Source organism: Bactrocera tryoni, chromosome 5, assembly GCF_016617805.1.
Source record: "Bactrocera tryoni isolate S06 chromosome 5, CSIRO_BtryS06_freeze2, whole genome shotgun sequence".
In the NCBI taxonomy this organism is placed as follows: domain Eukaryota; kingdom Metazoa; phylum Arthropoda; class Insecta; order Diptera; family Tephritidae; genus Bactrocera; species Bactrocera tryoni.
In genome coordinates, this window is record NC_052503.1 from 23050878 (window position 1) to 23073747 (window position 22870).

At 35.0% G+C, this 22870-nt stretch overlaps 4 protein-coding genes across 4 annotated transcripts in view; 2 read left to right on the forward strand and 2 right to left on the reverse strand.

Moving 5' to 3' along the window:
- The first annotated feature begins 894 nt into the window (after positions 1–894).
- Positions 895–1520, forward strand: LOC120777739 (probable trafficking protein particle complex subunit 2). Its single transcript, XM_040109230.1, has 2 exons — positions 895–1070; positions 1140–1520. The coding sequence occupies exons 1-2, from the start codon at positions 984–986 to the stop codon at positions 1473–1475; spliced, it is 423 nt and encodes a 140-aa protein (XP_039965164.1). The 5' UTR covers positions 895–983; the 3' UTR covers positions 1476–1520.
- A 1342-nt stretch (positions 1521–2862) lies between these two features.
- LOC120776374 (mucin-17) lies at positions 2863–12719 on the reverse strand. Its single transcript, XM_040106956.1, has 4 exons — positions 12164–12719; positions 4449–11121; positions 4097–4255; positions 2863–4037 (listed from the first exon to the last, which is right to left on the reverse strand). The coding sequence occupies exons 1-4, from the start codon at positions 12253–12255 to the stop codon at positions 3717–3719; spliced, it is 7245 nt and encodes a 2414-aa protein (XP_039962890.1). The 5' UTR covers positions 12256–12719; the 3' UTR covers positions 2863–3716.
- Positions 12720–13254: 535 nt separating this feature from the next.
- On the forward strand, positions 13255–15068 carry LOC120778601 (ubiquitin carboxyl-terminal hydrolase isozyme L5). The gene is made up of 3 exons (XM_040110474.1): positions 13255–13436; positions 13674–14422; positions 14664–15068. Exons 1-3 carry the CDS (start codon positions 13361–13363, stop codon positions 14814–14816), a joined length of 978 nt encoding a protein of 325 aa, XP_039966408.1. The 5' UTR covers positions 13255–13360; the 3' UTR covers positions 14817–15068.
- A 1465-nt stretch (positions 15069–16533) lies between these two features.
- LOC120776815 overlaps positions 16534–22870 on the reverse strand; it is a 30252-nt gene continuing 23915 nt past the window's right edge. The window contains exons 4-7 of the mRNA XM_040107831.1: positions 18453–18793; positions 17205–17374; positions 17048–17127; positions 16534–16801 (exon numbers count right to left, since the gene is read on the reverse strand). Coding sequence (XP_039963765.1) covers positions 16707–16801; positions 17048–17127; positions 17205–17374; positions 18453–18793 — 686 coding nt within the window. The 3' untranslated portion in view covers positions 16534–16706. The remainder of the gene's footprint in view (positions 16802–17047; positions 17128–17204; positions 17375–18452; positions 18794–22870) is intronic.

Sequence of the window (22870 nt, forward strand, 5' to 3'; positions counted from 1 at the left end):
TTCGATTCAAATTTGAATGTGAGAACAAAATTATTGCGGTCATACTTCTGTACGCCGCCAAAGCAAAGCTTCTCACACCCACAGCGCTGTTTGTATATAATTTCAAATATCCACATGTGGACTTCTTCCGCTTTAGTGCTCAACGGTTATTGTTGTTTTTATTGCATTAATATTATGTAGAATCCTCAAGATGGCGCAGTGCTCGGCAACGACCGACGCACCGCGACAAAGCAATGCCAGCTACAGCCGTAGGAATTTGCAAATTATTAAATTAATACAACTATGTATGAACAACTAAAAATAAAATAATATTTTATACCATTACAACTAAAACAAAACATCCAATATTTATATGAAACAACGCAATTTGCGCTTACGCTTGGTTTCCCACACAGCCCGTACAGTCCATAAATTAAGTAGCACAATTTTACTCCCAGTACGCCAAACAATCTGCCGCTTATTTCCTGCGAACTAAAAACGATCAAATGCTATTTGTTTATATATTTCCACAGGTTCTTTAAAAATATCTGACATTTAATTATTCGAATAAAAAATTAAGCTGTTTCCTATTCTCCTTCTTTCTGTCACTTTAATTCACAATACCGCCTGTTAGCCTTTTCTTCATTCACAATCAGTACTAACAGCTGTTTTGCATTCATATGTTACTTACGGATGTCACTAGGACTATACCAAAAATAAGTAAAGAGTCGATTACTGAGCGTATTTGACGTAAATTTTCATAAATAGTAAAATGCACGTAATAACATTTTTAAAGTTCTTAATAAATAAATAAGTGTTGTTCTTTCATCGACTTAATTACACGATTGTTAAAAGCTAGACTACGGTAATAGTCCATGATAAGCATTGATAAAATAATAATAAAATCGATAACTTTCCCTTATCACTAACTTCTCTGAAATATACACTGTTTTGTATATGTCATCAATAAGAATAAACAAATTGGAATTTTTCCCTAAATAAACATGTCAACGTTCTACTTCGTCATCGTTGGACACAATGATAATCCTATATTTGAGATGGAGCTTAGCACAGTCAATAAAGAGTTGCGTGTAAGTATCTGACCGTATATGCTACACCTGCCACCAGTATCCCTCACTAAAGACATTAAATTATTGCAGAAAGAAGACAGTCGTCACTTGAGCCAATTCATTGCACATGCCGCGTTAGATCTAGTAGACGAACACAAGTGGAGAACGCCCAATATGCAGCTCAAGTCCATCGATAGGTTTAATCAATGGTTCGTGTCCGCATTCGTCACTGCCAGCCAGATACGCTTCATCATTGTGCATGACAACAAAAATGATGATGGCATCAAAAATTTCTTTAATGAAATGTACGAAACATATATTAAGCATTCCATGAACTCATTTTATAAAATCAATACGCCCATCAAATCGCCTGTTTTCGAAAAGAAAGCACAGCTTTTCGGGCGTAAATTTTTGCTATCATTATAATCGTTGTATAGTTTAATAAATGTAGAAGCATATTATTTATAAGTATTTAGAGGTGTATTATTTTCCGAGGTATATAAAGATTTTTAGCTATGTAGAAAATTAAATTGCTTATTTGTTATTAATTAACCGTTCTACATTGATGGAATGGATCCGTATTTTTATATCTTGAGTAGGGTATATTAAGTTTGCCATGAAGTTTTTTAACAACTAGAAGAAAAAGTCGAGATTTAGCTATGTTCGTCTGTCTAAACGTTGTTGTTGTTGTTGTAGTGGCAGAAACCCTAAAGTAATTTCGAGTAATCATGCTGAACTGCCAGTCTTTGGCCGGATAAAAATCTGTCTCTCTGTATAAACGCAAGTTTTTGATATAATTAGGAATATTTTATGTTGCTCCAACGGTGCTCTTGAATTTTGATGTTTTGTTGTTGATGTAGCAGCATAAAACATTCCTGAAGCAATTTCGAAACATGGTGCTGAGTTGACAGTCCTTGGCCAGAAAAAAATCCGTGCCCGTTCCGGTTATTTATACCCAACTGTCGTGGGAACGGTGATGTAGATAGGTTTCTTGAGTATGTGTGATTTCTTTTTACCTACAGTTGAGTTAAGTAACAGGCATGGACCCGATTTTCTCTCAGCAATTTGAGTGTGAACTCAACGGAATATTTTCTAAACAACAATAACCGCGTTATAAGTTAAAAATGCTTAACAATAACACACTTATATACAAAATAATTTAGAACAGCACACTGCTTGGATATATGATTTGGAACTATCAGTTCATCTCTGCTGCCATCACAATTCTATACTAATTTTTGCACAATTTTTTAGATAACGTTTTTTTCAAGATTTTTCCTACACCTTCAACAAATTTACAAAATTAACTTTAAATTTATTTGCAAAGAAATTTTCCAAATAGAACGTTTCATCTTAAGGCTGAGATTTAGCTATTTCAACTTCTTAACGGGATGACTCCCGATAAAACTTGACCAAAGAACATTCACTGCATTTATGGAATATTCGCCCACAAATTCAACTACTTCATGAATTAATGAATTTATTGTATTATACCAGCTGATCAAAAAATGGCATTACCATTTAAAAAGACACAAAATCAATTCTGTTTAGTATTAATGAAATATTTATTGTTGCACTTCATCATGTGGAATACATTGAACATCTAATGCAAATGTTTACGTTTTAAAGGAAACTTACAATTACATATATGTATACAAAGAAAGAAATAAGACATTTATTCTTCATTAGAATTAAAAATATTTTTCAAATACTTTCTCATTGGAGTGATTCTTAAGAAAATTTTTGTAATTCAAATTCAGAAAAGGATACAACAAAAGCGCACTACTTGCATTTACAAAAACAAAAAAAAAACTATGCTTAATCATCAATTTTATTATTATTCTCTTTTTCTTTTCATTATTAATTCTTAGCATTTCTTGCCTGTTATCGTCCTTTGCTTTAAATTCTAAGATATTTATTTATACATCACGTAAATTTATCATTGCTTAACATCAAATACAATTTATCATTTATTAGTTTTAGTCAAAAAAATAAAAATACAATAACGAAAAAGAAAAATTCATTTGCACACACTATTTATGTATTTATGTGAATGCGGGCCGCCTAAACACCAGTGTGTGTGCTGCACTACTCTAACTGCATAGCAAAATGTTAAATTAGAAATTGCAACTTTCTAGCGATTAAATCTACAAATTATGCATACATTTGTTTTTTAGTACACACGTCTGTTGTGTTCAAAGAGTTTATATAGTGTGTATGTATATATACAAATATATACGCATGTAGCTATACACAACTGAATATATATATATATTTCTTTATATTTAGTTAAATATAAATGAAACTTAACTGTGTATCAGTAAATGTTTATACACAACATACAAACATACATTTTTGGTGGTTTCTAAAACCGTTTCGAGCTTTCACAAATACATACTATCAAATAAAGCGCGAACATATGTATATATAGTGTACGTGTATGTGTCAAAGAATTCAAAATTGCAATTTACCATTCGAAATTTTATTTAACCCCGGACATTTAAGTTCGAAATCAAGTGTACACGCACTAAACATGTATATAGCGACACTATCATGTGTATATATGTATGTATGTATGTATATACACGGCGTATGCGTAAAAATCGTGGATTTACGTCAACGTATTGCATTTATTTACAGAGATTTTCGTTTCCGGCGCACACGATACTACTTGGACTTCTTCCCCGTAACGGCATGCCGCTTCTGTTGAATCTTATCTTTGAGATTTTTTATTAAGCTTTCAATATCTTCCACATTGTAAGCGTATATGAGTTTGCACTGTTTCGCCTGTATATTGCCATTATTTAAATTCTTCAATGCATGTTGCAAGCAATAGACATTGCCCTCTTCCGTTTTCACCATTGAGATATACAAATTAGCGCGACACAAGTCGCACTCACTTTCAATGGATTTATGCGGTGGTTGCTGCTTCTTAGCCTTGGAACCTTTCTCGTTGCCCACCTTCTCGGTGGACGTAACGCCAGCAGCCTGCAAATGATAATAAAGTGTGTTATTTTCTTTTTAGAGAAAGCAAATATTGGTTATACCTTAAGCTGCTCCCGCGCGGCCAACTCCTTCTCGTATACTTCCTGCAGCATGGGCAGCATTTGTTGGAGGGTGTCGGAAGTCACACGCTGATCATAACCCAATGCGAAAAGTAGTTGCTCCAAAGAGAACATAGCGGGTTCGCAGCTATCATGAATGTCCTTTAAGAAATGAAAATATTTCATTAAATAAAATTTTAATAATTATTTAATATTTATATAAAACAATAAACAACTTTAACTTCGGTTGCACTTTAGCTAAATTTGGTGTTACAAACTTCGTGGCAAACTTAATATACCCTGTTGTGGGTATAAATACTAGAAAAAAAAAGACAAAATGTTATGGGTTACTTACTCTAAAATCATCTTTAGCCAAATCCAGCCAAGACGTCGTGGCGAAGTAAACACTCTCGGACACCACATAGCCCGTGGCCAAGCTCGAGGTGTAGGCACGTGGAAATACAACAATAAACTCGCCCGGTTTCTGTTCGATGCGACATAGCGACACGCCGCGATCGGTGAGCATGTGAGGTGGAACCATAACCGTGTCACAAGGCAGCCAAATAGTCTTATTTTGACAGTGTGTGGGAATGAGCGAAGTAAGTGCTGATCGGAAATTGGCGCTCTGGTCATCTGGAATGCCGTACCACAGTTTTGAGGCGCCTGTATGTAAGTATTCAATCCAGGAGAGCCCATGTGGATCGCGGTACCAGCAGCACGCAGAGAACAACATGCCTACATGCAGAGTCGGTACTGTTACGCCCATTACAGGACCAAGCGAGCGCAATACCGATCCGGGATTATTCGTTAGCACTTTAAGGTTCCACGGGTGGCGCGCATAATTTGAACCTTTACTTTTTGGTCCCGGACTGGGGAAACCATAACCCCAACCGGAGGAATCTATAGAACCAGAATGCACACAAACATGACTGTCACGCACGGCTACATGACGCCAAAACTCAGCCTCAACCTCATTGACAATCGGTTCGGTATTCTTGAACCACAGCGCCATTGTATTGCGTGCAATGCGATAAAATTGACTAAGCGGCATGCTGCGCCCTTTCACAATGCACTCCATCGACACACCGTCCACTTCCTCTTCGGATTCTTCATCGTCCTCTGAGGAAACATCGTCTTCTTCATTCGACACACTCTCCGTATTCACAAAACGATCGGCATTACGTCGGGCACGCGCCTCACGTTTCGCCCAATCCGCTTCGACTTCGTCGAATAACTTTTGGCGTTCGGCTGGCGATAAGGTATCGTAAGGTAGCAAATACTTGCAGTATATATCATCAAGTTTCGTAACACGATCTTGTGCCAACTTCGGAATGCACATCTCTTCGGCTACACGCGCCCATTTCTTCTTCTCAATCACCTCCTTCAAGCCGCCCAGCTCCTGTACGGTGTGATAGAGACGCGGCAGATCAACTTCCATGCCGCCAATCCATGGTGGATGATTCATAACGATACTCTGTGTGGCGAGATATTTTTTAATTGCACTTAGCTCCTTGGCGCTGGGTCCCCAGCGATGAAGCATCTTATGTACGTATTGATTGTATGCTGTGAAACGCATCTCGTCCGATATGCGACACTCGGGTTTGAACGTGGCCGGTGGTATTATTTTACAAATACCGAAACGCGCAGCAATTGGTGTGATGCGTTCAATGAAATCAATGGGATCGGCAAACTCTTTTTCCGTTGGTCGAAAGATTGGCGCCTCCACCATTTGCGTTGGATCATCGTGACGCGGAAATGCTGTGTTGTTGGACATTTTAATGGGTGTGTCATCTTTGAATTTCTTATTCGTGCCATGTACGCTTGGACCGGGACCAGCCCCGCCAATACGTGATTTAGCCGAACCTGAGAAAAGCGAAGAGTTTGAGTTGACACGCACTAACGGACCACCGACTGACGTACTGGCAGCATTAGCCGCAGCTGCCGATGTGGATGGTTGGTTGCTAGCGTCTGCGCCAGCTTTGAATCTGGGCTGCACAGTGCCAATTGGTACATTTTTCAAACTATTCGAAGAGGATTTATCGGCGTTTGTTGTTGACACCTCGGAGCTGTTTGGTTGTGTAGTGTTCGGTTTTTCGGCCTTTTTTGTGTCACCTTCGGCGGTGTTCTTTGCTGCTGTCGCCAAAGCTGACGATATTGTTTGTGTACTTGGTATCAAAGTTTTCACAATGTCCGCCACGTTCATGGACTCCGGCAGCGGTTTAGAATTGGAGCCCATTTGCGCTTTTGTCACCAATGTGGCATGCATTATAACCTTTTGGTTCGGCCCATCGGGTCCCTCACGTCCCAATTTCACTGCAACACCTTGTATGCCACCTTCGCCATCACCGCCGGCGCCAATACCTTGCAGTGGTATGTAAAATGTGTGGCCCTCCTCGTCGGAGTCTGCATCATTATTTGCGGTTTCCTGCTTCTTGCCGGTTTTCGCAGATTTCGCAGCGTTAGCTTTATTGCTAACACCAGGCTTTTCCGAATCTAAACTGACTTTCACGAGCTTACAATTCTCCGACGGACTTAATGTCAAGGAAACGGAACTATTTTGTGTCTTCCCAGCGACGTCTTTGTTAGGCTTGTCGCTGGAGGCTGTTGGTGTTGCGACTGCAGCACCCGTCGACGTGCGTTTCTTACCCGGCGAAGCTTTGCTTGTTGTTGTCGGTGTGTTTGGTGTGGACTCCTCATTTTGCGAGTCGCGTCCGCTCTGCCGTCTAAATGCTGGCGTTGCTTGTGGCAGCTTGTTGCCCTCGACTTCATCGTCGTCCTTATCGAAGGAATATATGGATTTCTCGTTATCCGCCGAAAATGCGCCGTATGAAAATGGCGCACACTTCTTGTGACTTGTTGTTGTGGTTTCTTTGAGTTCAATTTGTTTTTGCTGATTCTTCTGATTGTAGACAGGCGTTCGTTTCGGCGTTTTTGCTGCGGTGGAAGCGCTGAGCGACGGCGTATTTAGCACAGGCTTAACTGGCGTCGTGTTCTTCTCGTCTGTCACTGTCGGTGGCACCATTGCGTTAGTGGTGGTGTTTTTCTTACGACTTTGCTTCGACGTCGGAGTAGTGTCCAACGCGGGTGCTTGAATAGTTGTAGGCGTTTGCGCTTGTACCTGCTTGCCGGCAGCAGTTGTCTTGGAGTTCGCGCTGGAGCTTGTTGGCGTATCCTTTTCCTTTTCGTGCTTACTCTGTTTATTATCCTTGCTGGCCGTTTCGTTTGTTGCCTTTTCTTCTTTGAGTTTCTTAACAGCTGACGTTTTCTTTTCGGCCTTCTCGGCGCGTGTTGTTTTGACTGGCGTTGGTGTCTCGCTTCTGGCGTGCGCATTGCTGCTTGTTTTTGCACTAGCCTTTTGCGTGAGATTTATTGCTTGGCCACTTGTTCGCTCGTTTTCGGTGACAACGTCCATTGGACTAACGGTGTCCAGTATTTTGCCATCGTCTTTGCGGCTGCTCGTTGCAATAACAGGTGTGGCCTTTAGAGATGGTCCCTTCGCCGACCAGGCACTTTCACTTTTGCCCAGATCGCGTGTGGCCTTCGATGACGAACTGAACGATGTGCTCTCCTTGTCATCGCGTGTTGGTGGTGGCGTGGTGGCATAAAGATTCGGCCGCAGATTATCATCGAAATCATCGTCCAAGTCATCTTGTATCTCATCGGGGTTCGACGAACATTCAATTAGCCACTTTTGTATTTGCTCGTGCGTCATATTGACTTTTGCTTTGCGGCGCTCCTTGCTTGATAGTTGATCACCGATGTAGCCCTCGGTAGGCACTACGGGACCCAATACTGGTTTGTGTATAGAACCGCACTTACCCAGCGTACATTTGGTGTTGTCCGGCCCCGAGCTTTGCGCCAGACTTACGCTAGCTATACCAAATACTTTACCAGACTCCTCCTTGCTTGGCATGAGACTGGCTGTGAGTATGCTGCCGATTTCATCTTTTAAGGGATCGGCGGATGCAGCTGCCGCACCGGCTATAGCCGAGGTAGTTACACTGGTGCTTGCTGTTATTGCAACGGAGGTGCCGGCGCCGGGCATGTTCATTTTCGTTGCCAAAGAGGAATTGCCAAGTCCGCCTTTAGTAACGGGTGACAGTTCAAATTTCACTGGAGATGGTGATGGGAAATTATTGGTGCGCGGTAAAGTGGTGCGGTCGAATTTTGGTGTTAGAAAATTCGGATTTATTTTCGGTGAGGGATATGCTTCGATGGGTGGTGGATAAGTTGTTGGTGCGGCTGGGTACTTCAGCGGTGACTGTGGCGGTAACGGTGCCTGCAGATGTGGCGGCAATGCGGCATTGCTCGTGGGTGTTGGTGGTGCTGTGGGCGACTTAGCGTTGGGAAATGGATGTGCCGCTGGGCGTACATGTTGCGTGTGATAGTGTGGTGAAGCTGGTGGCAAATAAGTCGGTGTTTTATTGAAGCCGGCATTTAGGGCGATATTCACATTTGCGGCTGGCGGTGTCACCGAAGGTATTGCATAAGTCGCTGGCACATTTAATATTTTAGATGTTGGTATGGGTGATTTTTTTTCAATTGTCTTAAATGGACTTGGTACTTGTGGTATCGCACATTGTGCTACTGCTGCCGTTACCGGGGAAGCGCTCGTCACTGGTGTGGCGGTATTGAGCGGTGGTGTTGATACTGGTTTCGTGGTAATTGGTAACATCATTAATTGATTCGGTGGCACGAAGTTTTGTGTTGTACTGTCACATTTTCTTGAATCCGAATGCTCGGAATCTTTATCATTTGATTTGATATTTGCTTTTATCGCCAGCGGCTCGTCATCAGAATCACTGAAACTTTTCTCTAATTTGCGCTTGGTTTCGTTTAACTCTTTATTTAATAAAAAATCTTCATCATCGGTATCTGCTTTACTGATATCCGACTTCTGCTTACTACTCGTGGTGCTCTCTACTGTTGTGGGTATTTTCGTGATGGCCCCTTTCTTAACTAGCATGCCTTCGATTTCGCGTTTAATTGGCGCTTGTTTGGGTTGTTTGGGTGGACGGCCGCGTCTGGCGGTCGTTGGCTTCTCCACAGGAACTAATGGTTCCACTACGGTGGACTTTGGCGCCTCTTTTGGTGCAAGGGGCACCGCACTAACAGTTGCATTAGTATTGACGCCGGTAGCGGCATTCTTTTTCAACTCATTCTCCATTTTTTCCATTTCTTTTACATTGGGCCGATCCGGAAAACTGTTCAATGATAAGTCGTCATCTTCATCTTCGGCTAATTGTAGTTTATGCCCTATGATGCCCATATAAATTGCAGCTGCCTCTTTTGTTTTTCGTGAGGGTCGTGAAAATCTTGCATTTAGACTGGTCTCCTTTTCGTCTTCACCATTTTGTGCCGAGATCTCTGACTTTGATTTCTTGTTTGTTATTTGACGCACAGGCGATTGCTTCTTCGGCGATTGTGGTGCTGTTTCTTTCTCTAATTCGACCTCGTCTTCGATTTTCTTCTTTGCTATTCTCCCTCGGCCCCTGCCTTTAGCTTTTAGAGGCGCTTGTGGTTTTTCTTCCACTGCTACCTTTTCGTTGCCATTGGCTATAGGATTTGCTTCGATTTCTTCGGCTTCGGCTACTAACGTTTCTTGATTTTGTTCCGAGTTTGCTTTTTTTGGTGTAACTTTCTTAGCAAGCTTCCCAGCACGACCTCCGGCCTTCTTAGGTGAAACCTTCGGTCCCTTCTTGAGTTTTATAGATTTTGCCAAGGGTTGCTCGTCATCGGACGAAAAGTCAAAAACATTCATTTTATCTTTATTTTCGGTATTCACATCTTCATCTGCGTTTTTTATAGACTTCTTAGAATTTTTGTTCGCTGTTGAGCGTTGTGGAATATCGACTGAATCTTTAACTGACTTGTTATCGACATTTTCTAATTTCACATTATTCTCAACAACATGTTCGTCATCCGCTTCTTCGGTGTGTATCACTTTCACTGGTTCAAAAAAGGCTCGTTGCCTTGTCATACGTCCTGAGGGCTCAGGCGATGGTATAAATATTGGCGATTCTTTCTGTCTAGGCCGTTTTACTGGAACTTTATCTTTAGATTTTGGCTTCTCATCTTTTGTTTGTGTTATTTTTGTAATTTCTTTGGAATTCGATTCCAACTGGACATCCTCTAGTGCAACATCTTTACCTTTTTTCGCTGTTGATGGAGGTCTACCCTTGCGTGAACGTCCCGTTTCACTCTCCTTCGAAGGCGTTTCTGATTTACGCTCCTGTATTGTGGGTGTTTTTGATTTCTTCGCATCGTTTCTTCGCACTGCATACGATTCCTTTTCGGAATCTTCAATTTTCGTAGCTTCATCTTTTGCAGAATAGAATTCATCATCTTCTTCACTATCATGCTCTGTTGTTTGTTGTGTATCTTTTGCACCACCCCGATTTGAACGTCTTTTTGTATCCGGTGTATTATTGCACTTATCAGTTTCGGAGTTGTTGTTGGACTGTTGATCGCCCGGTGGACGACTTCGTCGATTACCAACAGGAACTACTTCTGCACGCTTTCGCACAGCAAATGGTATAATATTATTTTCAGCGGACCCAATATTATCTTCTGGTTTCGTAGCAGCTTCTGTGGAAGGTGCATCCACCTTGGAGTCATTGTTCTCGGGCGCCTCTGCAACAGTGGTTGCGGCATTTTTGGATGTTGACGCTTTGGGTTCTTCTTTCTTCGTTGTGCTACCTTTGGGTCGACCTTTCTTGCCTTTTTTACCACCTTTGGTCTGTTTGACAGGTGTTATCTTTACAGGACGCTCCGGTTCTTTCGTCTTGCCTTGATTTAAGAAGTCTAAATGCGCTGGTAATGCGGGCGTTCCACGAAAACACAAGAAAGTCAGAAAATCTTCAGTCTTCGGACGCTTGTTTGGTAAAATTTCTGTTGGTGGTTCACGGCTTTCTGACGATGTGCTGGGACCAGTATTTGACGAAGAAGAAGCTGCAATCACTGAACTGTATGATGACGTGGGAGCATTTTGGCCTTGTGCAAATTTCCGTTGGGCTTGAACTTTGGTTCTACACGTGAAAGATACAAACATAAGATTACAGGGTCAGTTTGACAATTAAAATTTATTTAATTTGTATGCTAATTAAACTGCACAAATTTATGTAATAACAATGTTACAAGCGCAAAGCTATATTTTTTATCTTCTTAAATATAAATTTACAATAGTCAAAAGGAAACGACATTGAAAACAAAAATATTTTTTTTACGATTTGCATACTTTTAATGGTTGTTTTTTTTTTATAAAAATGATTTAGCTTGCAATGACATATGTATGTATATTAGTCTTAGAAGAAATACGGAAATTCAGGTCGACCATATTTTACTTTCGCAAGTGTATTTGGAACAAATCGGAAAAATGTTTTTTTTTTACTTTATTATATAATTTAGGAAGTTACGAGTTAATGATTGTTTTATATCAGATTCCCAAACTTTAAAGCGTTTTCCCACAACTCAGAAGTTCAACTTCTAACTATAACTTTAAACTAATGCACCGTTCGTTTTATTCAGAACAATTGGAAAAAATTTAAACTGACCTTGTTTTACACGAATTAACCCTATTCCCCCTCAAAGAATTTTACAAAATTCTTCTTAAGAAAATGCATTGGTAATTTAATGTATTATTTAAACAAAAATATATTTGAATAACAAAGAAGTTTTGCAAAATAAATTTTCTTTTTACGATACAAATTCGACTTTATTATTATTTACATACATATGTATGTACATATTTTATTTGCATACTTTCAAAATACTCCCTTTGGTTATTACTGCTTTAATATACAATAAATGACTTATGCACTTGTCTATCATATATAATTGCATGCATATATAAATTATTCCGTGAACAGGTACATACACACATAGTTGTACATACATACATACATATAAGCTGGTAAATGAATGTCCGTTGTTTTGCTACTATATTTGAAATAGTTATCCATACACCACACATAAAATTACTATATGCCCTCTTAATACTACTGAATGGTAAAAAAAAATTCCATATTGATCACATAAACCGGGCTTCTTACAAATAAACGTATTACGTACCGTTTAGGCATTTCTGGTGACGACTCCACTGCCGTCGGTTGAGGTGGCGGTGACTCTTTGCGTTTCCGCTTAGAGTCTTTGGATACGACCATCTTTCATCCACCCCTTTGGCCACTTCTCCTACTTAACTTTTCACAATTCACACTTGACTTCACTTGAAAAATATGTGCGTCGTTTCTCAGCCGGTTAAAAATTTATAAAATCGCAACACGTATTGACTACTTACAAGCAGTAACTTTATATAATGGTTTATCAGTTTTTGTAAATTTTTATTAAATGTGTACAAATCGCATAAATTACTCCAATTTACACACACCGCCACCGCAACTACCCATTTTTTTCATTTGCAAAATTTTCATCGACGTCGTAACTAGAAAACTTAACTCCATTTTTTTCATTACTTTCACTGCATTTTATTCTTCACAAATATTGCCATTCATTACAAATAAGTTCACTTCAACAATTTTCAATAGTTAGCAAATTTTTTTACACATTTTTATGAGGGAAAATAATATTTGAAAAATTCTTATTTTCTTCTCCGATTTGCAATCGCTTTGCGTTTACCACAGTCACTTCCAAACTGATTGCTTTGTGTCATGGCGGACAAATAGCAGAGGTGTATTCCATCGCACTACGTTTATTTTGAATAGTTTTTAGAGCAATGTACTTTTACTATGGGTCAGTGGACTACAAAGAACACATTTTTTACTAACACAATGAAAATATATGCAGTATTGTTATTTAGAATTTATATGTCAAAATATGCGGAACAACAACGACATCTCTATTAAAAGTACAATAAAAGTGCGAATAAATGGAAACCATAGTTGAAAATTATGACATGTTAGGAAATTAGCATATATAGAACTTAAACAAAACAGTTGGATTTCGATGAAGATTTTTCAAAATCTTTCTTTACAATGAATTATAACAATATGTATCTAATGGTTAATTTAGATCTTTGAACCAATATTATTAAGCATAATTCTTCAGCGTATAACATTTAAATTTATATGTTTGTCAACACTGTTTGTTGTTAGGCAGTGTTGGTAACCCTGTTTGCAGCTACGTTGTGAATTGCATTTTTTTAATTTTGGCAGGTAAAAATATATTTGTGTCAAAGAATAATTGTCAATAGACCTATATAGTACAAGTTCTGGTTCTCTACAATAAATACAATTTGAACAAATTAATAAAATGTCGGACGGTGCAGGAAGTTGGTGTTTAATTGAGAGTGATCCCGGTGTATTTACGGAACTTATTCGTGAGTTTGGTAAGTAACTTTATTAGCGTCTTTATTTACCGGCTTCTATGAAGGTGTTTGACACAATTTTCTTCACTTGGGGTTAAGTATACAAGATAAACAATTTTGTGGAAAATTGCAATATCATCGGAATTTGGTATCAATTGGTTTTTTTCATATTGTTTATTATTAAAGTAGAAACAGAACTACAGCGAAATTCCAAAATATATATTTTGTTAACCATATCTATTCTTTATAACGTTTTAGGATGCGAAGGAGTGCAGGTAGAAGAAATATGGAGTTTAGATCGTGACCTCTTCAAAGAACTCGAACCTATACATGGACTAATATTCCTGTTTAAATGGGTACAGGACGACGAATCAGTTGGCACAGTAGTAAAGGACGATCGTTTAGATAATATATTCTTTGCGAAACAAGTTATAAATAATGCTTGCGCTACACAAGCTATACTTAGCATACTACTGAATTGTAATCACCAAGACATTAACTTGGGACCGACACTTACTGAATTCAAAGAATTTTCACAGTCTTTCGACCCGTTCAACAAGGGCTTAACACTAAGTAATGCGCCTAAAATTCGTTCTGTGCATAATTCATTTGCGCGACAAACACTCTACGAGCTAGACACTAAAAACCAAAACAAAGATGATGATGTATACCATTTCATCGGTTATATACCGATCAATGGCCGTTTATATGAGCTCGATGGCTTGAAAGAAGGTCCAGTCGATTTGGGCGCCGTGGCCACAGATCAAAATTGGATCGATGTGGTGCGCCCAATAATCGAAAAACGTATGCAAAAGTACAGCGAAGGCGAAATTCACTTTAATCTTATGGCGCTTGTGTCGGATCGATTGAAAATATATCAGCAAAAAATTGATCATCTTATAAACACCGCCGAGGACGCCATGGACACCGACGAGGATAGACAGACTGAAATCGCTAAATTGCGTTCGAAAATGGAGTACGAAGTTGAGAAACGGAAGCGATATAAAGTAAGTGAATGTAACTTTACCAATAGTTCAAAAACAATAACAACAAAACTGTTTAGTAAAAAAGTAAATGTGGCTATTAACAAAAATGTGTGCATTAAAATTGTGAAATAACTATTATTTCGGTATTTGATATACTAATTGCAATCCTAAATGCGTGTTCATAGAAAATTAAAATATTTTGTAAATTTTGTTTGTACATTTTACCTAAACACTTTATTAATTAAATTGTTTTCTTTTACAGATCGAAAACATTCGTCGTAAGCATAACTATTTACCATTTATAGTAGAATTACTAAAAATGTTGGGCGAACAAGGCCAATTAATGCCTATCTATGAAAAGGCTAAACAACGCGCTGCAGAAAGAGAGGCTGCCGTTTCGAAAAGTAAATCTTAAAACTTTAGCCACTGTGGGCCATATTCAAAATTCTTAAACATCGTTGACGCATTTTTTCTTTACACTTGTAAATGCTTTTATTACAAAAGAAAAAAATTAATAAAATCAAATCAATCGTTTATATATATACATACATATATTGCTAACGGAATGACTGCCGAGGAGAATGTGTATAATTCCCCTAAAAAGATTGTTTAAATTTTTGAAAACTTGAGAAAATAGCAAAATAAATCTAACTTGTGCTATTGCAAACTGTAATTGTTTCATTTAATATTTTTGGAATTGAAAGTCTTAGGTTTTTATTTTTGATTTATTACTTGTAATATATTTCAATTAATAGCATTAATATATATAATATATAATTTAATGTATATATAGTTGATCTTTATTACAATATGTATACTATATTCAGATTTCATTGCGTTTTTACTTTTATATAATATGTAAGTATTGTATATAGGAATATTATGTTAATCAGTGATTTTGTCGGTTTCTAGGTTAAATCCACATTTACGTGTTATGGATTGATTTTCAAGGGTTTTTGATTCTAGTTTTTTCTTTATTTTGGTGTTATATGCATATTTTACTTTTTGGGTGCGAGTATGTTTGATTTATGTAGTCGTTTTTATAAAAAAGTGCGCTAAAAATTTATTTAAATATTGCAGATTTTCAAAAGAAGGTGAAAGCAAGGTACTGCTTCACTAAAGCAAATAATTTGGAAATTAATTCAGCATATATAAAAATAAAAATAGTGTTCCAAGTTTTTTTACCCTGAACAGAGTATAGTAGGAAACGTCCGAGACCCAATAAAAAAATTATATAAATGATCAGCATGCCACGCTGAGGCTATTTAGCCAAGTCCGGCTGTTGTTGTTGTTGTAGCGACAGAATTCTGTCAAATCGACAGTCCTTGGTCCGCTCCAGTTACGTAGATCCGACTGTTGTGGGTCCATCTGTCTGTATATGCGCTCGGTTTGGAATAAAAATGTGATATTTTGATCACTTTTAGCCGATATCGGACCACTATAGCATATAGTCGACATAACAACATAAACTGAACGATCGAAATAAAGTGCTTGTATCGAAAACTTTTATTTTTCGAGATATTATTCAAAACAAAGGTACAACCTCCGAATAAATAGCTTGGATGGGACCAAAGCAGTATATAGTTCTTGTATGGGAAACTTTTGTATTTGTGAGGTTATTATAGTTAATGTTTTTTGTTGTTCAAAAAACTATATAGAACTGGTGCTTATGAATTTCAAAAAAACTATTTTAAATATTAACGAAATTTAATGTTTTAAATTACAATTTGCTAATCTGATTGTATGTATGTATATTTCTTCAAAATTTTGATGCTTCTTCTAGCTTTGTGTTACATAACTTTTGATTTGTTTAATATTTTTGCATTCATTATGACTTTTTTAATGTGAATCCTCATTTATCTATAACTTAGCATACTTCGCTACATTGCTTTTTCGGTTGTTTATGATTTTTTCTTTGCTGTGTTTGTATATAGTATATTAACGTGTGCTTGTCTTAATTTGCATACATATATAGTACAAGTATTTAATTTTTATGAAATTTATCATTTCGCACTGATTTTTTTAATTTTTTGACTTTTTATCAAAAACAAATTTTGAACTTAACAACCATAACCTCTAAATTTAGCACTTATGAATATGTTTTTTTCTACTTTCGCTTGTTTTTCATTTAATTTTTAATTAACATAATTTTTTGCATGAATTTTTGAAGACACAACAGTTTCGGGTCCAGTTCCAGGAAGTATAATTTCAAGTTTAATGCTTTCATTTGCTTTGCACTCCACCGCCACATCACGCCCAGCCGCGACTCCACGCTATAGCACTCGTGCGCTTGTAATGGTTATTGTTAGGTCTTGAAGCCATCGAGATGCGTCGGTTGTGCGGTTGTCGGTTGAGCGTTGGCTTGAGTTGGCGGCGCCGGTTCACTACTCTCTCTATGAACTGTAATTGAATAAATGATTGTTTTTGTTTTGTTTGCTTTTGTTGTTGTTGCTATTTTGTTTTTGTGTGTGTTAACATTTTAATAATTTGCACAATGTTGTTGCAATTGTTGCATTTTGGAAGCATATCAAATTGGAATGGTTAGATTTGGAAAAAATTGATTTGTCTGATTGAATTGATTTGCCGAATTGATCGAATAGTTGTTCGGATTGTAAGATGCAAAGCAATTATTTGGCGTTGTTATACCTGCGGCCTGCATGCGATTGTATAAATTCTTTTTCTTCTTCTTCAAAATCATATCCAAATTGTAGCCATCAGCGGTTGTTCTGTAAGATATTCAATTAAGTTAGGTTAGTTTTTGCAAATAACTATCTGAACATATAAATTAGTAATTGTTGCTTACTTCTCAATGCGATTCATTCCCAATAGATCCTTGAAGGATAAGTATATCTTGTTGAGTGTCAAATTTGGCAATCCCTGCCCCAAATATCGTACAAATTTGACCTGCTCACATTTGGGTAGGCCACTCTCATGGAAGTCCAAAAAGGGTCTATGATCGGAAATCTTATATTCCTGCAAACGGTAAAGTGGTGTAAAAAAGAAAAAATTTAAGTAAAAATCTCGACTTTTGCTTAGAAAACAAGAGAATATTTGTTTTACTGTGCTCTCATTGGCATTGAAAGCGCTTAAACGGTTCTTGTAATGACATAATATTATTAGGGCAGTATGAAAGTAATATTTATACCCTGAACAAGGTATATTAAGATTGCCAGGAAGTTTGTAACACTCAGAAGTAAGTGTCGCAGGGTCTAAAAAGTATATATATATAAGATTAGCGTCAAGAGCTGAGTCGATTTAGCCAAGTCCATTTGTCTATACGCGATTTAGTACCTTCGTTTTTGAGATATCGGCCTGAAATTTCGCACACCTCATTTTCTCATCAAAAAACTGCTCATTTGTCTAAACCGTCGATATCGCACTACTATAGCATATAGCTGTCATACAAACTGAACGATCAAAATAAAGTATTTGTATGGAAAACTTTTTTAATTGAGAAGATATCTTCACGAAATTTGACGTGGATTGTTGTCTGAGGTAAGGCTACTATTATCCAATAAATTATTGAGGTCGGATCGCTATAGCATATAGCTGCCATACAAACTGAACGATGAAAATCGAGTTCTTGTATGGAACACTTTTATAATTGAGGAGATATCTTCACCAAATTTGGCGTAGAATGTTATCTGAGTTAACGCTACTACTATCCTGTAAATTATTCAGATCGGACCACTATAGCATATAGCTGTCATACAAACTAATCGATCAAAATCAAGTTCTTGTATGGAATTATTCTTTATTTGGCAAGATATGTTCTCTAAATTCGACAGTTTTTTGCAACATTTTAATGATTATGACGGCATTTAACAAACAAAAAAATATATGTATGTATGTAATAAAATTCGCATTAATATAAATGCATAAGCACTAAAACCAGCCTTCTTTTAGCCATAAAAACTCTAAATATAAACGCAGCAATCTTTTATAGGCCAAACAAAAATGTATATAAGTTTATATGTATGCATATTAAGGCATATGCGTATATGTGTATGTATAAGTGTATGCAATTTACGCTTCCTTTGTGTTTGCTCACATTGCAAAATTTGCTGAAGTTTTCGACGATTATGTACTTTTCGTAAAAGGTTACCGTTTGATTACTCTGAATACCGAACTGTTTGAATATTTCCTGCTTTTTCGGCGGCAAACGTGTTATATGTGTACAGACCCCATCCTCGACACGATGTGTTTCGTGTACATCGAAATTTTCGTAAATCATTAGATTTTCCAAAACCTTCGGCATTATACAACGCGCTGGTAACGCATCAAAACCGCTGCTGACTCGCGCACCGCCGCCGGCACCGTCCAAGCCACCGCCAGCATTCGGTCCGAAATCCATGCCATCACTGGATTGCTGATGCACCATGTTCTTTAAATCTGTCGAATATATGGAGATTATGGTGCGATTAAATTTTTTTTATAAAAAGATTTAGGTTAGATTTTTTGTATAAAAAGTGTATTATATTGAGTTTGTTGTATTTTTGGTTATGGTTAGTGAGTAAAAAAATAAATTGTGGTAAAAAAATTGTGTAAAACTTAAAAATGAGTAAAAGATAAATTTATTTATTATTTAAAAAATAAAGTAAAACATTTCGTTATATTTTTTTTTAAGTAGTAATTATTATATTCCAATTTAATAAAAAACCTTAAATATTAGAGTTCGTTGTATTTTTGGTTATTTTAATCAAAGTCAAAAGCAAAAAAAAAATTAAAACAAAGAATAAAGTAATAAAAAATAAATTTATTTATAAAAACTGAAGTAGTACATTTTTATTTCAGTAAAAATAATATTTAATAAGAATTGAAAATACAAAAAAATAAAATAAACAATTTTTTTTTATTAAAAATAATATTTAATAAAAAAACAATAAAAAATGTTTTCAACTAAATTTAAAACAACAAAAAAACTAATATTAAAAAAAATTATATTATATGTATTTCTAATCCTTAATAGAAGTTACCCTATTATAGCTTAAAAATTAGCTTCAAAATAATTGTATATTGTTAGAAAAATTCCAATGAAAACTTAATAAATAAATAAACATTAATATTTTTTAAAAAATATTAAAAAAAATAAAACATAAATATTTATAATAAAGTATTAACAAAAAATTTCGAAATTTATTTATTAATTCAAAGGCCACTAGAAAATTATATGAAAGAAAAATATTAAATAAAAGGAACTAAAAATTAAAGAAATAATAAGTAATTTTTTAAAGAATCAATATAGAAAAAATAAGGCATTTTTTGTTAAATATTTTATGACTGCATGCCTAGTAAAATAAAAAGATAAATGCATGCATGTATTTCAATTTCTTTCAAAAAATAAAAAAAATAAAATTTTATGCAAAAAAATAAATAAATTTTACCTGCCAAATTCTAATCAAACCAAATTGTTCAAGAAACTAAAAATATTAATATATTGTTGTCTGTTCTTATATTTTTGAAATTATTTTATGGAAAACCCACTAAATAACTAAAAATATATTAATAAATTCAAATATTTATATTAAAAGTTAGTATTTAGTTTATTATACATAGGGTTGCAAATGAAATATCTAAAAAAATATTGAATTAAAATCTAAATTATTGTTTTTTTGTATTTTGTAGTACCGAAAATCTTATTAAAGAGTAAATTTTCGATACCAGGTTGAAAAATATAAAAATTGCAATCCGAAAATCGAAAAAAAATTATATTAAAAAAAAGTTATATAAAAAATGTATGTATATAAAATAAATTTAACAAATTTATATAACAAAATATAATTTTTTTAATATTAATAAAAGAAGTTAAATAAAAAAAATTTATTTATTTTAATAATTTCAAATATTGATATTAAAAGTTAGTATTTTGCATACAGGGTTGCATACAGGGTTGCAAATAAAATATCTAAAATATATTGAATTAAAATCTAAATATTTTTTTATTCTGCAGTCTCGAAAATATTATTTAAAACTAAATTTTAAATAAAAAAATGTTTATAAAAGAGATTAAACCGAAAAATCGAATTAACAATTTATATAAAAAGTTATATAAAAATATTTAAATAAACAAATGTATATTAAAAATTATATTATATTATATGTATATAAAATAAAAGTAATATACAACAAATTTTATAAACAAAATATTAAAGTTTTTTTGAATTTTAATTTTTTGGCGTTTGAGTACTTCGTTTTCTACTTCGTATTCTACCATTTTGGTTATAAAAGGAAAGCTTATTAATAATAATATATGTATGTACATATGTGTGCATAAACATAGTTTAGCTCTTTTTATATTTAATTATTTCTTCTGTTAGAAATATGTAAATCTTTCTTTTTTTATACTTTTTTATAACAGCTTTTAATTAGGTAAATATTTTTTTTTCTGCATTCCTGACATTAAAAAATATTTTTTTAAATTTGAAATCCAAAATGTTTAGGATTACAAATTCAATTTTCAATTTTAATTTTAAATAAAAAAGTAAAATTTTCAATTTTAAATTAAAAAATAAAATTAAAATTTTTTTTAAGTTAAAAAGTAAAATTTTCCAGTTTTAAACCCAAACATACCAAATGTAATTGAAAATTGGAAATTAAATTTTTAAGCCCAAAATTGAAGCTAAAAGTTGAATATCAAGATTGCATTCAAAATTAATTAATAAAAAAAATTTGGAATAATAATAAAAATTATTTTCTTTAAATTTTTAATATAAATTAAATTTTTAATACATAAGTAATTAATTTTTTTAAGACAGCTTATACTGCTCTTTTAGCGCTTATGTACCGAATTTAACCTCAAATTGAGCGCTAAATCAAAAGTTGGCTGGGTACTGTCACCTAAAAGGCGCGATAAACACAGCATAGCTCCGCATAAAAATGTATTTACACAGATACACTGATTTTTCGGTACATGTTTGTATATACATACACATGTATTTGCATAAATAAAGCTCTCATAATTTATGGCAGAGATAAACCAATTCATTTTCCTTTTCATAGTTGGCACGAGTGTGCGTGAATTAAAACCGCCCGCAAGTCAGCCAATCCCAATGAATTTAGCGATCATTTAGCATGCTCAGCGCTATGATGCCAACTATTTTTAGCCGCTGCAAGCAGGCTCGATCCGTCATAGTAATCCGTACAAAGAAAAGCAACAAAAAATAATTATAACTACAAATGCAAATAAAACAAAAAAAATTAAAATAAAATACATGAAACTAAAATTAAACAAAATAGAGCTTTGAGTGACAGAAATAAAGCGCGTGGCGCAGATACGGAAAAATACATACAGACAAACAAAATATTTTCATTTCGCATATAATATAGACTTTTTTATTTTTAATTCTTTATTGTTGTTATTTTTTGCACATCAGTATGCACTAGTTGGCGTTGCATTATAATACGTACATGATTTTGCCGTTACTTCCGACAAATAATATTTTTTAATTAATACAAATCATGATAATCTCTTGGCTAATATACTATATAGTCAACACAAAAATTAATAAAAATTATTACAAACACACACAAAACGAGAATATTTAGGAGAGTTATTTTCTGTACATGTATGCCTTTGAACAGTTACACGTAAATATATTATATAAGATTATATATTTATTTATAACATGGCGAAGTAAAAGTGCAGGCATATGTATGTATGTGTGTGTATGTTTATAACTAAGTAAATTTAAATAATCTCATGAAAAGGAATAACATTGCATATGTACATATATGTATGTATGTATGTATATGCTGTACATACACACATATGTATATTTCTGAGTATATAGCTGTAAATACTGGCCTGCAATTTTCTCAAAGTATTAATACTATATATTAAATTATAATATTTTTTTTTGTTTTTGTAACAGCTGAAAATGTGGGACAAAGCATTTGTTGCAGTCGAGTATTTATTTTTTTTTCAAAATACACACATATACATACATACATACACATATACATCTATGTAAACAAAATATGCTAGTGTTGTTGTGAAAAAAACTGTAAATAACATACATACATATATGTGTAATTACTAATGCATATGGTACAATTTTAACATAAATTTTCTGATTTTGTGTTTTTTGTTATTTTTGTTGATTAACTAATTTTCTGCAATTTTCAACTTATTCGGAATTAGGAATTAATTGTTCACATCAAAATCATTTGGATAAACCCCTTGACATGGACAACGGCATGTGTAAAGGTGATTGTTGTTGTTGGTGCTGTTGTTGCAGCTGTAGCTGTTGTAAGTGTCCAGGCGGTAGTGGTGATGATGGTGTTTGTTGGTGCATCAATTGTGCATGTGTTTGTGTTGGTAATGGTGGTTTTGGTGGTTGTGGTTGTAGCGGTTGCGTTTGTAGTGGATGTGGTTGTAGCGGTTGTGATTGATAAGGATGAGGTTGTAACGGTTGTTGCTGTTGTTGTTGCAAGGGATGTGCTTGCAGCGGTTGCGTTGGCATAGGACGC

Bases quoted from the DNA above. Each gene is read 5' to 3' on its own strand.
- LOC120777739 (XM_040109230.1), top strand. From the start codon at position 984: ATGTCAACGTTCTACTTCGTCATCGTTGGACACAATGATAATCCTATA. The intron at 1,071-1,139 runs GTAAGTATCTGA...AAATTATTGCAG, and splicing joins CAGTCAATAAAGAGTTGCGT to AAAGAAGACAGTCGTCACTT.
- LOC120776374 (XM_040106956.1), bottom strand. From the start codon at position 12,255: ATGGTCGTATCCAAAGACTCTAAGCGGAAACGCAAAGAGTCACCGCCA. The intron at 11,122-12,163 runs GTACGTAATACG...TTTCACGTGTAG, and splicing joins TCACCAGAAATGCCTAAACG to AACCAAAGTTCAAGCCCAAC. The intron at 4,038-4,096 runs GTATAACCAATA...TATCATTTGCAG, and splicing joins CCGCGCGGGAGCAGCTTAAG to GCTGCTGGCGTTACGTCCAC.
- LOC120778601 (XM_040110474.1), top strand. From the start codon at position 13,361: ATGTCGGACGGTGCAGGAAGTTGGTGTTTAATTGAGAGTGATCCCGGT. The intron at 13,437-13,673 runs GTAAGTAACTTT...ATAACGTTTTAG, and splicing joins GGAACTTATTCGTGAGTTTG to GATGCGAAGGAGTGCAGGTA. The intron at 14,423-14,663 runs GTAAGTGAATGT...TTTCTTTTACAG, and splicing joins AGAAACGGAAGCGATATAAA to ATCGAAAACATTCGTCGTAA.